The following is a 14,397-nucleotide window of genomic DNA, read 5'->3' as shown; positions in this document are numbered from 1 at the left end:
AGTCACATGAATTACATGGAAGGATAATATGTAGATTACCTCCTGTCCCAAATAATAGTCCCCACTGCTGTCTGAGCTTCCATCGCTGTTTTCAGAGAGCTGGTGTACACGTTTTGTGGTGTCACCACTGCCACCACCACTACTCTCACTATCACCATGGTTACGAGTAGGTACAAGTGTCTGTAGAGTTAGCACAGGTATATCCTTTGCAAAGGAATCGCCGCTGTTGCACTCATCTGTGGACAAAAAAGTCACTAGCACAGGTATGTCCGTTTTACAGGAATCACTGTTGTTGCACTCATCTGTGGACAAAAATGTCACTAAATATTACACACTTACACACAAGTGGTGCTATTTTTTACTCTTACAATTTAATGTCCCAATTAAATACATTAACAGTTTTATGAAATTTTAAACTTATTTCATTCTAATTTACTTTTTTTTCTATAAATGTGCTGTGCAGTCACTTTCATAACTTTGCTGAAGTTTACTGGACAATGTGGAGTGAGCCATCCAAAAACCTTAACTGAGTCACCTAAAATAATTTACTACCAAATCATACTCATAAGCTCAAAGTCAAACCTAGCAAGAAAATACTCAAAGTGCTTCATGACATACAACACTCACCCATATCTGTCCTGTCAATCTGTTGTTTACTACAATAATGAATTACACAATGCATAAAATGAATTTTTTTCTGCTATTTCAAAGATTGGTTGTTGGCCCATTTCCCAGTTTGTATGAAATTTAACTAAAGTGTCATCCTTTTGATGTTGGGTCACATTTTTACTTGGCAGTATCTAATCTCTTCTGTCACTTGTTTTTACATCCAGCTGTCTTATATGTTCACTCTGCACTCTTTCTCTTAGTGTTGGTCCAAAAGTGATGTCACAAACCTCATCTCAGCTGCTTCAATTCTTTGTTCATCTCCTTATCTTACGATCCAGTTTGCCACTATCATAAATGACAATTTATCCACCACATTCTTAGTGTTATCTTTTCCTCTATAGTTCTACCAACATACTTGCTTGTATAACCATTTATAGCATTATATCTCTGTATATTCTGAACCATATCTGGATTAGTTTTGTATATTGATATTTCTGTCTTGAGATGTTTAAATGAATTTACCTATGTTTCTCCTCCATTGCCATTACTTTTGTTTTAGTTACACATACAACCATTTGATAAGTTTGTGAAACATTTTTCAATTTAAACACAATGGTGAGAACCATGTATGCCCTGGGCAATGCACTACTCCATTAGAAGTATAGCAGATGGAAGAGGGTGAAAGTCAAGTTCCCAGTGCATTACCTGGGGCTTTTCAGGTCAGCGAGAAAATCCAGACAGAAAAAAATCAAGCACATATAATGCAACATATCACTTTCGGAAGAATGATGTTTTCCACAACATGTAGTACCTAACCGATGAATGATGATTGCGACAGTTTAAGAGTTTTATTAGTTAAGTTGGATCATACACTGTTTGGAAGTTTTTGTTATTGTTTGTGGCTGTACACTGGTATGGACATACGCACTGCATCTTGGAGGTGGACTGGTGATGGCAGTTTTACTATACATTGTGGTACTTGCTGGCTTAGCAGTTATTTCATGCTGCTGCATTCCAGCCTGATGAACTGAAGTGTGCTGTCTACGAAATAGCACCATGACAATGAAGAGGACATCACAGGAAACAAGAAAGAATCTCTTCAGCTATCAAATATATTCGTTCAGTTGTAATATCTGAAATTGTAGACCTGATATCAAGAGTTTATTGTAGTGTTTCTATACACTGTACCAAACAAACATTAAATGAAATGATAATTAAATGGACACCCTAGCTGCAAACTGGTGTTGATGTACTTCATCATGGATAGAGCATTTGCCATGTAAGCAGGTGATCCCGGGTTCGAGTCCCGGTCGGGGCACACATTTTCAAGATGTCCCCAATGAAGTACATCAACGCCTGTTTGCAGCTAGGGTGTCCATTTAATTATCATTTCATTTCTAGCAAAGCTGCATGGTCATCCGCGGTAACTGTTCTTTCGAGAACAGATACTACCGTCACAAATAAACAAATATTAATAAGGAAAGTTATTGTAACTGATGTCAATAATAGACATCACATTAATTAAAGCGATGTCATACTCCTTTACAAAATTGCATGTAACGTTAAGTAAAATGCTTCCAGTGAGTACTGCAGGATTTTGGTAACAAAGTCAGAGCTATTTCAAGATGGGGAGTCATGAAGAAATAACAAGGTCACTGAAGTAATAGTCTTAAGTCAATAGCTAACAAACAAAATAGCCAGCTACATCCAGTGGGAATACTGTACAGGTCAGGAGACCTTAACATGGTAGACCCACCACCTCAGTACCTGAGCATGAAACAAGTGTCATCCTGTTAGGAAAGGGGGCGCAATTTGCTCGAAAACCCAAAGGATACAAACAGATAGATGTATCTGATGACAACATGGGCAATAGTGAATGGACAAAATGAAATACATATAATGACTCTGCAACAACTGCTTGCCCATATGATACAGTGATCTTAGAAATCATAGATACTGTAGATTGAAAATCATTTCTCTGAAGTGCTCAAATTCAAAACAATTAATGACAAAAATAATTTATTATGACAGGTGACAGCCATGCACTCTTTAAGATAAATGGATAGGAACTGGAAAATGGTGACCCCTTTCAAACTGGCCACTGACTTTAAACATCTGATGAGGCAGCATTCAGGAATGAGACTATAATTTACTATCACCATAAGAATATCCAACAAGCAAATTTCAATTAAATTCAAATGAAATACAGCCTATAAGATTCAAATGTATATCAATGTACGTAGAGACATGAGTAGCCTATGAGAGAGAGAGAAATGGTTTCCGCAAAATAAATATTTCAAAATAAAAGAAGAGAGAGTACCATGATTTAAAAGAGCCACCAAGTGATCTAAACCAAACCACTGCCATGTGGAATCAAGATTACAGTTGACTTAACTCTGGATCAATAAGAACAGTCACAGAAAAACGTTGTAAATAGATTTATAAAGTGCGTTCAATAAGTAATCCAACACTTTTTTCTGGAAGCAGGTTGGTTTTAATCAGGATTCCAATACATCATATTATTCCCCACACTTTTGGTTACAAAAACCTATTTTTCAACATAATCTTCATTCCACGCGACAGCCTTACTGGGAGGGCCTCAACACCACTCTACAGACCGACATTGGAGCCAACATCTTACTGCATCAATAGCCTCCCCATCATCCCCATAATGCTTCCTGCAGAAAGCACCCTTCATTGGGCCACACAGATGGAAGCTGGAGCATTGAGATTGGGCTGCAGAGTAGATGTGGAAGAACAGTCCAATGAAGTTTTGTGAGCTCCTCTTGGGTGCACAGACTTGTGTGAGCTAATGTGTTGTCATTAAGAAGGAGAAGTTCATTTGTATTTTTGTGAGGAACATGCTGAATTCATTTCTTCAATGTTGTGGAGAGCAGAACAATTCACTTGAGAGTTGATCGTTGCATCAAGAGGGAGGACATTAAACAGAATAATCCCTTCAGAGACTGAGAAGACCATCACCATAACTCTACTGGCTGAGGGTGTCTTTCAACATTTTCTTTAGCGGAAAGATGGTGTGGTGCCACTCCATGGATTGCAGTTTTGTTTTGTTTCTAGTTTGGAGTGATGAACCCATCATATATGATGATGTCCAATGTCTGGCAAAAAAATTTGCCTTTTAACACACAAGAAATTCCACATAGATGGTCCTTCATTGCTTTTTATGGTCTAAAAGGTGTAGCACTAGAGAGGCTGCTGATCTATAAGCCGGGTTTCTGCAGTCGAAGTAGGAAGTCTTAGAAGGATGAAGTAGTCACATTGAGTATGAAGTTTTACCTGGTACTTCTATTTAAGTTGGTGTATATGAGGAACTGAGTTAGCTCAGCATCAAAAACTTGTCCTAGAAAGCATTATGTCTCTAATCCATTAAGAAACTCGTTATAATGTAGATTTGGGTAAACTAACTATGGTGCGTATTTTAAAAGTATTTTGAGTGCACGGATGGTTGGCATAGATGAGGCTTTTCTTATGGTGCCCTGTAATACTAAGGTTTCAAGAAGTGTGGTAGATGCAAGTCATCAACATACAGTACGGACACTGTTAGACTGCAGACCTCACAGCCTCTTGTTTGGGAAATGGTTACACTCTAAATGGGACCCAGGATTTAAGACTGTCAGAAGCATCTTTTTTTAACTCAGACAGACCACTGAGATACAATATTTGAATACAAACTGGGGGAGAATCTTGAAAGACCTATCAGTGTAGAGCAGTAAGAATATGATGCCACTACGTGTATCACAGGCTCTTCACAGGTACAAAAAAACGGCTACCAGGTGTTGGCCATTATGATACCAGATTCGTAAGACACAGGTAGACTTGCCTTGTCAGAAATCCATAACATAATTTGGACATCAGTCTATCTTTGAAGTCCAGATCAGCTCACTATTCATTTGAGCCACTTGAACCATTTGCAAAAAGTGCCTGTAGGAGAATTGAGGTAATAGCTGTCCACTTGATGGTTCTTTCCCAGTTTTAAAATAGGGAAAACAATGCTGTTATTTCATTGTGCAGGCATCACGGAGAGGAGGGGGGGGGGGGGGAGGAGAGGAGGGAAGGGTACTCATCCTCTTGCCAAAAGTGGTTAAGAACTGCAAGAATACAACATTTGTATTCTAAGAGTAAATGACAAAGCATCTACTTATGTATGCAATCAGGGCCTGGTTCATTCTTGAGGCACAGTGCCAAGGCTTTGAGGTGCTCAGAGTTGAGAATCAAGGACAGAATCTCCTCTCATCTTCTCTGGATATGAAAGGCAGGGTGGTAATTGTCAGATTTTGGGGCTTGGTCAAAGTGTGTTGCTAGTTACTCAGCAAGTATAATGGGGTCAGATTATATGGCACCGTACTGATAGATGCTCAGGATACTAGAGGATAATTGGTGCCTATAAATACTGTGTATGTTACTTGAGAGGAGGAAATGAATCCAAATAGTGATTACAAATTTTCCCAACACTCCTCCTTTAGACAGGGCAGCTGAGTCTTGAGAGTGATAAATGTATTCTTGATACATGTTGTTTATGTTGCTCGAGCCCCTACCAGTGTTTTTTATAATTATTTTGTTGTTCCACTATGGAACAGGTTTCTGGCTCTGAGCAAGACTGCACATCAGTAAAAACTGATGAGGGAGACCAAGGCTGGAATACAGTAAGCAAGTTCAAGTGGATGCAGATTGTAGAAGCTTGTACAGGACATTAGCATGGAGAGCTGAATCAAATAAGTGTTTGGAATGAAGACCACACCATAGAGCCTTGACAGAACGACTGTTTAAATGCCTTTAATTACTCCAATTTTGCCTTTGTGGGTCCTATACAAGGAATAAGTAGGAGATTGTAGCATATCCCTCACTAGTTTACCTGTGTATGAGCTTATGTGATCATTCCCTTCAGTATACCCACAAAGTGTTACAACCTGGTATTTGTATGAGCTGACTGATACCAGTTGGGACTCACTGATATTATAGTCATTAGATACTATATTTTTGTATTATATAAAATCACAATTTTACATTTATGAGCATCTAAAGTAGGTTACCAGTTTTTGCATCACTTTGAAATCCTACAATGATCTGACTGCATAACTATGCAGCTTTTCTCAGAACAGGGCTTTGTCAGAGACAAAAGTATCATCTGCAAATGATTGGAGTTGCTACCAGGTCACTACCATGCAATATGAACACCAAGGATCCCAAAACATTTCCCAAGGTAATGCTTGAATTTATTTCTACATCTGTTGATAACTCTCCATCCAAAATAACATGCTGCATCCTCCCTACCAGTAAATCCTCCACCCAGTCACAAATTTCTTTTGATACCTCACATGATCCACACTTTCATTAATAAGTATTGTGATACTTGGTCAAATGCTTTTCAGAAGTCAAGAAATACTGAATATACCTGATTGCCATGAGCCACATCTTTCAGGACGTCATGCATAAAATAATGACTCACAGGTGACTACTTTCTTCATAAAATTACAAAAGGAGAAAAGGCTATCACTCATTCTTAGATGATTGAACAAATGTGACCCCTACTACTTCAATAACAAATATCTTTTCCAGTCTCACATTGGCTAACGTGCACTGAGCTTGCAACTGATGGTGGCAGCTTCCACATCAATCTAACAAGCACAGAGGCTGGTGTGAATGTATCTAGTATTTCTGTTTATTTCCTTCCCAATGTGCATTGCCATAATATATCTATCAAACAATAAATATAATAGATCTACAAATGGTTGGCTGGGCCATTTCCAAGTTCACCTCCATATCCTTATCCAGAGGGTGTCCAAAACAAACAAAATCTTTTTAGTATAAAACAACAAACTCTTTCTGACAAAACAAAATTGGAGGTTATAACAATTAACAACAGTACATCAAAATATGCACAAATTTGATGCTATACATATCACACAATTTCATATACTTTTTTTCAAAATTCATAAGGGGAGCATGCCCTACATCTAATACATGCATAAATCAGTGTCAATTACCCTTTCTCTTCTTTTGGCTTAATGTTGCCTCCAACTCGAACATCCACTGACAGACATCTGTGTGATGTATTGTGGAAAATTCGGGGAAATACGCTGCCATCATCTCACAAAAACCTTCAACATCAAAAGCTTCTTCCACACTTGCTTCTGTGCCGAGGTCTTCAAGTATGCTTACTACATATCTCAAAACAATCTCATCAATAGAACTGCGTTAAAAAAGAAAAAAAAAATCTCATTATTAACAAGTACTTTATAAAGGATTGTTTTGCACATAAAATTTATCTTACCTCCTATACAGTAAATTATCTTCTAAAGGAACAGCACAATTGGATATACACAGCTTTGCTTACAATGGCTCATTTACTGTTCACTATGGAAATGGTACTGGAGATATGAGGACTATAGATAATGTAAACACAGTGGATCACCTTCATGAAACTGACAGACTTTCTATTAGTACTCTACACTCAAAACACTTAATAGAAATTTCAGCCAGCAAAAGAATGTACATGACTTGGAGGGGGGGGGGAATCTCTTTGGAGGGGGGGGGGGAAATCTCTTTGGAGGGGGGGGGGGGGGGAATCTCTTCCCAGACAATGCCCCATTACTTCAGAAAGAGTATCACAGTCTTTAACAAAATATGTTGTGCAAAATCTAATACATTTATATGCCTTAGATGAGAAGATATTTCACTGATCAAGCACTAGTAATGCTGCTACATGGATGATATTAAATGTGGTTCTGAGGAAATTCCTTTACAGTGAAAGGTAATAGATAAATACAGGAAGACACATTGCCAAAACAGAATACTGCCAGGTTATGTCCAAAAATGAAAATAATGCGTAAATAAATGAATTCATGTTTTAATTGTAGCTTTGTAGCAAACAAATATAAAGACTACACTGGTAGCAACAACTTATACCTTCAGGTGTAAGTGTCAAACAACAAAAAATATGAAGGTTAATTACTTTTGTTACAAATGCATTTTAGGGTGATTATTACTGTTATTATGGTATTGACATCACTGACTGAATCATTCAGTATGCAAATTGCAAGAGCTGCATCAGAATCTGGTTCTGGTTCCTGCAACAGGTATTTTGTCATTAAAATATAATGTGTTTCACAGTGGCTCAGATGGTACATGATTCAGTTCCCTGTGTATGTGATAATCTCCATACATGGAATAGGACCTAGGATGGGCCTTTTCAATCACCCTTGCAATCGCATGCTCAAATGATACCCTCACGAGATAAAAATTTCTATTATTAGACGGCACCCGTATTTTTTAAATCAGAGAGTATGCTACTGACTACCTTGAAAAAGAACTTTTGAGGTAGGCTATATTCTAGAAAACAAGCTATATCCAATAAGGGTTTCTCATTTACTACTGAAAACTACACCCTGTTCAATGATTGACAAAAATGCAAGAACAAAGAGCATTGCATAGGGTTATAGTAGCATGCTGTTGGCAACAGATCAGAAAAAAAACTGAGTGGTTTCCAAATGCAACAAATTTGCACTACAATAAGGTATGGTAGAAAACCTGATTCCAATAGATTTGGTTCACTGAATCCACTGCTGTATTTCCTACTAATGATTTTGGAGTTATGCTGATGCTAACTACTTCAACTTCTCTTTTATATACAGTACTCAACACAATCAATAAAACTTAGAGAAATAGAGTCAGATACTACTCATACCATCTATCTTGAGGCAAATTACGGCATAGTCAGTCAATATAGATCCTTGTACTAGATTTCACCACCTTCCTGCAGTTACATTGTGATACACAGCTGATATGCTCTTTCTGCTCCTTTAATGTGATATTTATGATCATTCTGAGTAGGCCTAAACACTCCTTTGTACCTTAACAAAGTTCTTCTCAAACACTACTTTTTCATAACGTTCTAGCTCTTTTGTGATCAGTATAACAAAATGGGCTATTTGGTGCGCCTATATTTCGGCACTACAGTAACTACAGCCTCTCTTACCTTACCTAGTACACTGAAACATCAAACGCGACTATTGACCGAAAACAGATTAGCACTCACACTTAGTTACCAATGTTAATCAGCAAAAAGAGAGTCTGCATCATTCGAAAGACTGGCATCTATGCAATTTTTATGGAAAATTAAGCCTAGTAACAAATGAAAATATGACTCCACACAGCTTACAACAATAATAATGGTAGGATAAGTTTGTCGATTCAAGCTACGAAACGAATATAGGAGATGAAAATTTCCTCCTTGTTTTTATGCCTTTCTCAGACCGCTTATCCAGCAGAGATAAATAATTTTTCTGCAGCAAAATCGCTAACGCTATTTAACATTATTGCATTATGAATACCTTAACTGAGCACTTGGTATGTGCTTCCTCAGGAACTTAAAAAGTGATTCTTTAACAAGATCTTCTTGCTCTGCAATCGTCGGACGATTCATGCTATCTGTAGGAATTCAGTGCCTGGGGTCGTAGTACCTAAAATTGTTTACACCCTTTAAGGTTATGCCAGAAACAATAGATCTTTCAACTCAATCGCTCACAGTATCCAAACACACCTTCCCTCCACAAGCTCCTCAAATATATGTACAAATTCAACAATAAAAAGCTTCCGGCGTCTCCTTATTTAACACAAGCGAACTGACTTACAACGGGGGTAAACAACAACTCGCTGACAATGACAGACGACAGTTGCTACATCTGTGAGGAAGAACTGGCACTAGACTCAAAGTAGCAATCAATCAATACATTCATATTATTGAAATAAACTTCTTGTTATATATGGAATTCGTGCGAACTCATGAAAAGAAATTTCGTTCAGTTATGGGAACATACTTATGCAAATAGTTTCTTGCTTATGTTATTGCTAGGGTCAACGTCCACGAAAAAAGCTCCGAACAAGACGAAAACAATTATCAGCGATTAACCAGAAAGACCTACTAAGCAATATTGGAAGACACTATATTCACTACAAAATAAGATAGTGAAGGTGTGTATTAAACAACGCTAATTCTATATAAAAACGCAATGACTGCGAAATAAATGCAAAAATAGGCTAATATTGTAACATTTTAGCCGTATAATTTTCCAGTCGACATTTCCTAGAATAACAAGTATGCTTCGGACCGGAACTAAAACCCAACCCCAGCCCTTCGTGGGGAATGGTCACACCGCAGAGCTAGCCTTAATTAACGGAGAAATGATGAACAAGAAGCACGTTGAAGTGAATATAGGTTGTAGTGGTTATTCAGATATGATCACACAGGATAGACTAGCGTGGAGATCTGCATCATAAAAGTCCTCGGACTGAAGACGACAACAAAAACAAGTTTAAGAATAGCGCACATCCAGTTGTGTAGTGAAATGTTGTCTTCCGCTAAAAACGGTAGCACGTAACCATATTAACATCAGAATGTATAATGCAAATGTAAAATCACTTGTTCAATATCATTACCACCATAACTGATTGAGCCAGTGAGACAATCTTCGCCTGCTGGGCAGCTAGCAGTGTCCTGCCCACTGTCAGGGGGAAACAAGTGCAAAAGGGATTGGTGTTGCTGTAGCGCAATTTGGTAAAAAAAAATGTATTTCGTCTGGGATCCGCAGTAATACCTGGATCATTCCGACGACTGACAGAAAAGGTCTGGACACGTTTCCTGTCTGCTGGAATCGTTTCCATAATCTTGAGCTCACACTTTGTGGCACACGGAGGGCCCGTGCTATGACCTGCTGTGTCTGACCAGCCTCCAGTGGCCCTACAAGTCTACCCTTCATAACGTCATCAATATGTGTTCTTTTAGCCATTTTCAACACACAGTCACAATTAGCACATCAGAAAACGTCTGCACACTTACTCGCTGCACCGTACTCTGACATGCACCAACACACCTCTGCGTATGTGGACTGCTGCCAGCGCCACCGTGCGACGACCACAGGTCAAATGCTCCGCATCGTCAGATCCCGAGGTGAGTTAAACCCGCAAACCGCCCACCAGAGAGTTGTTTCACCATGTGTCTGCACTATCCTTAATTTATGAGCATGAGTAGTACAACAGGAGTAGAATTCGTTATGAATAGGAAGGTAGGGCAGAGAGTGAGTTGCTGCGAACAGAAGCGAAAGCAACCATCACTGACAACGAGAGTTCAGGTGTGCATGCTGACGTCAGAAGTCGAAAATGAAGAGATAAAGAAAGTATTTGAGGACACGTTGAGTTTATGATGCATCACAGTTTCTGCAAAGTGTCTTCATAGCGCGGCACGTTGATCATGGTTCCACATTCGAGGACTTGATGAACAGCGGGTCCCTGCAGTCGAAGAAGAAGCTCTTTGTGAACTTACCATAACTTGTGTGTATAGCTTGGGATTTCTTTGGCGGGAGAGATGTGGAACATGTCCCTGTTGGTTTTGCCATTGACCCTCAGGCTGGCAGAATGCTGTCGGACAGAATCGTCATGTTGAACAATAATTCCCACCGCCACAATGAGAAATGGATGAAGGCTACACTTCAGCAATTTGGATGAGAAACACTGATACATCCTCATACAGTTCAGTTCTTTCACCATGTGATTCTCATATGTCAAACTGCCTGAAGAAAGACATGCATGGTTTCAGACGAATGAGAGCATGCAAGCAAGAGTGGGTGTGATTCTGGATCCGTCAGTGGCCGACCATGTTTTACGAAACGGGAAGTGATTGTCTTGTCTCCCAGTAGGATAAATGTCTTAAAGCATGAAGTGATTACGCTTGAATAGGACTATTCCATGGTCCAATTGTGGCGGGTGTTCACTTCACATTTGATTGCCTCTCATATTTATTCCAGTGAACATCAAATGGTTCAAATGGCTCTGAGCACTATGGGACTTAACAGCTATGGTCATCAGTCCCCTAGAATTTAGAACTACTTAAACCTAACTAACCTAAGGACATCACACAACACCCAGTCATCACGAGGCCACAGGATGTGTAACTCAGTACGTAAAGGTAGATGAAAAATCTAACAGTCATCTGGGATTAGAATGCAGTTGTAAGGGAAGGAGTAGAAGAGAGGATTACAGGAGAATATGGGCTTGGAACTAGGAATAAAGAGGAGAAAGACTAACTGAATTCTCCAGTAATAGCGAATGCTCTGCTCAAGAACCACAAGAGGAGGAAGTATAGTTGGAAAAGGCTAGGAGACATGGGAAGATTTCAGTTCGATTACATCATGGTCAGGCAGAGATTCTGAAATCAGATGTTGGATTGTAAGGTGTACCCAGGAGCAGACATAGACTCAGATCACAATTTAGTAGTGATGAAGAGAAGGCTGAGATTTAAGAGATTAGTCAGGACGAATCAACATGCAAAGAAGCGGAATATATAAGTACTAAGGAACGAGGAGACATGCTTTAAGTTCTCTAAGGCTATAGATACTGCGATAAGGAATAGCGCAGAAGGCAGTTGAAGAGGAATGGACATCTCTAAAGAGAGCAATCACAGAAGTTGAAAAAAAAGATATAGGTTCAAAGAAGGTAACTGAGAAGTAACCATGGGTAAAAGAAGAAATATTTCAGTTGGTTGATGAAAGAAGGAAATACAAAAAGAATCACGGAAATTCAGGAATGCAGAATGAGGAATGCAATAAATAGGAAGTGGAGGGAAGCTAAGGCGGAAAGGCTGCACGAAAAGTGTGAAGAAACTGAAACAGAAATGATTGTCGGACTCAACATATAAAGAAGTCAAAACAACTTTCTGTGAAATTAAAAGCAAGGGTGGTAACATTAAGATTGCAACGGGAATTCCACTGTTAAATGCAGAGGAGAGAGCGGATAAGTGGAAAGATTACATCACTGAAGGCCTCGATGAGGACAAAGATTTGTCTGATGTGGCAGAAGAAGAAACAGGCGTCGATATAGAAGAGATACAGAATCCAATGTTAGAATTTAGAAGTGCTTTGGAATAGCTAGAAATGCTTCGGATAAGGCATAAATAACATTCCATCAGAATTTCTAAAATCGTTGAGAGAAGCGGCAACAAAACGACTGTTCACGTTGGTGTGGTTCAAATGGCTCTGAGCACTATGGGACTTAACATCTATGGTCATCAGTCCCCTAGAACTTAGAACTACTTAAACCTAACTAACCTAAGAACATCACACACATCCATGCCCGAGACAGGATTCGAACCTGCGACCATAGCGGTCGCACGGTTCCAGATGTAGCGCCTAGAACCGCTCGGCCACTCGGCCGGCTCACGTCGGTGTGTATGAGTCTGACGATATACGATCCGACTTTCGGAGAAACATCATCCACACAATTCCTAAGACTGACGCGTGCGAGAATTAGCAGACAATCCGCTTAGCGGCTCATGCATCAAGCTGCTGACAAGAATAGTACAGAGAAGAATGGAAAAGAAAAATGAGGATGTGTTAGAGTGATTGACTGATTTGCGGAAGGGGAAGGGGAACAGACAGCGAGATCATCGGTCCCATCGGATTAGGGAAGGGTGGGGAAGTAAGTCGGCCGTGTCATTTCAAAGGAACCATCCAGGCATTTGCCTGAAGCGATTTAGGGAAATCAGGGGAGACCGAAATCAGGATGACTGGACGCGGGTTTGGACCGTCGTCCTCCCAAATGCCACTCCAATGTGCCAACGACTGCGCCACCTCGCTTGGTATGTGTTAGATGGTCAGTTTGGCTTTAGGAAAGGTAAAGGCAGCAGAGAGTCAGTTCTGACATTGCGGCTGATAATGGAAGCAAGACTAAAGAAAAATAAAGACAGTAATAGGATCTGTCGCGGCAACTGAAAAACGGGATACAACCCGTCGGCTTTGACCATGTCATAGTTTACTTGTAGATATTAATGTCTTTATTTTCGGAACATGGATAAATCGGTTATGTTCGGTGGCGAGGCGTCATCATTGTAAATTGAAATAAATCAATGTGTTTTAAGAAGACAACGCTAAACATCGTGTACGATTTTCGTCGCTTGTGTTAATTTATATAATTTGTTCATTCAGATTCATTCGGTACTCATTTTAATTTTGGAAGAATTGTTTTTCGTTCTGGACAGTTTTTGAGTATCGTTTGTAGGTATGGTTTTATCTATTCTTATGAATATGGAAGACTTGAAGCAACATTCGTCAATAGTACGGAATAGAAATTTTACAGTTGCCACTTTTTTGCACCTTCACTGGCACTAGTATTACTACGATATTTTTCACTTGGTATTAGCACTGTCGAAGGCGAAAAGACCGACGCGCGAAAAATTAGTATCGCTTACTTCAGTTCACCTATATAGGTCAACTGAAGTACCAGATACCAGTAGTACTAACAGAGATGAAAAAAACACTCTGTACGTAACATTGGCATCCTATACCTCGGTTGAAATACGAAGACAGTATACTGTATAGGCCAACTGAAGTACGGGATACAAATCCTGTGTCTGTTGCTATTTTTCGTCTGCACTAATAATAGTATCCTATTCTTCAGTTGACCTATTTGGTTCAACTGAAGTACAGGATACAAATTTTACGCATGTCGAGTTTTTCGCCTTCGTTAACACTAGTATCCTACTCTTCAGCTGATCTATATAGGTATCGGATACAAATTTTGCTGTTGTAGGTGCCTTCGTCGTCGCTAGTACTATTACGATAACTTTGAGTTGATACTATTAGTGTTGGAGATGAAAAAAAATTGTTTCCCATCTTCACTAGCATTACTATCCTATTCTGTTGACCTATATAGGTCAGTAAAGTATGGGATACAAATTTTACGTACGTCGTTCTTTTCGCCTTCGCTAGCACTAGTATC

General features: G+C 39.3%; 1 protein-coding gene across 1 annotated transcript in view; it reads right to left on the bottom strand.

The window, feature by feature from the left end:
• The window catches only part of LOC126101079 (CUE domain-containing protein 2), a 109,135-nt gene extending 99,812 nt beyond the window's left edge, over positions 1-9,323 (bottom strand). The window contains exons 1-4 of the mRNA XM_049911758.1: positions 9,170-9,323; positions 8,961-9,089; positions 6,615-6,820; positions 40-236 (exon numbers count right to left, since the gene is read on the bottom strand). Of these exons, the coding sequence (XP_049767715.1) occupies positions 40-236; positions 6,615-6,820; positions 8,961-9,052 (495 nt within the window). The 5' untranslated portion in view covers positions 9,053-9,089; positions 9,170-9,323. The remainder of the gene's footprint in view (positions 1-39; positions 237-6,614; positions 6,821-8,960; positions 9,090-9,169) is intronic.
• Between the last annotated feature and the right edge of the window lie 5,074 nt (positions 9,324-14,397).

This window comes from Schistocerca cancellata, chromosome 9 (assembly GCF_023864275.1).
Source record: "Schistocerca cancellata isolate TAMUIC-IGC-003103 chromosome 9, iqSchCanc2.1, whole genome shotgun sequence".
Classification (NCBI taxonomy): Eukaryota; Metazoa; Arthropoda; class Insecta; order Orthoptera; family Acrididae; genus Schistocerca; species Schistocerca cancellata.
Note: the sequence above shows the minus strand (reverse complement) of the source record. Positions and strands in the feature narration are given on the sequence as shown.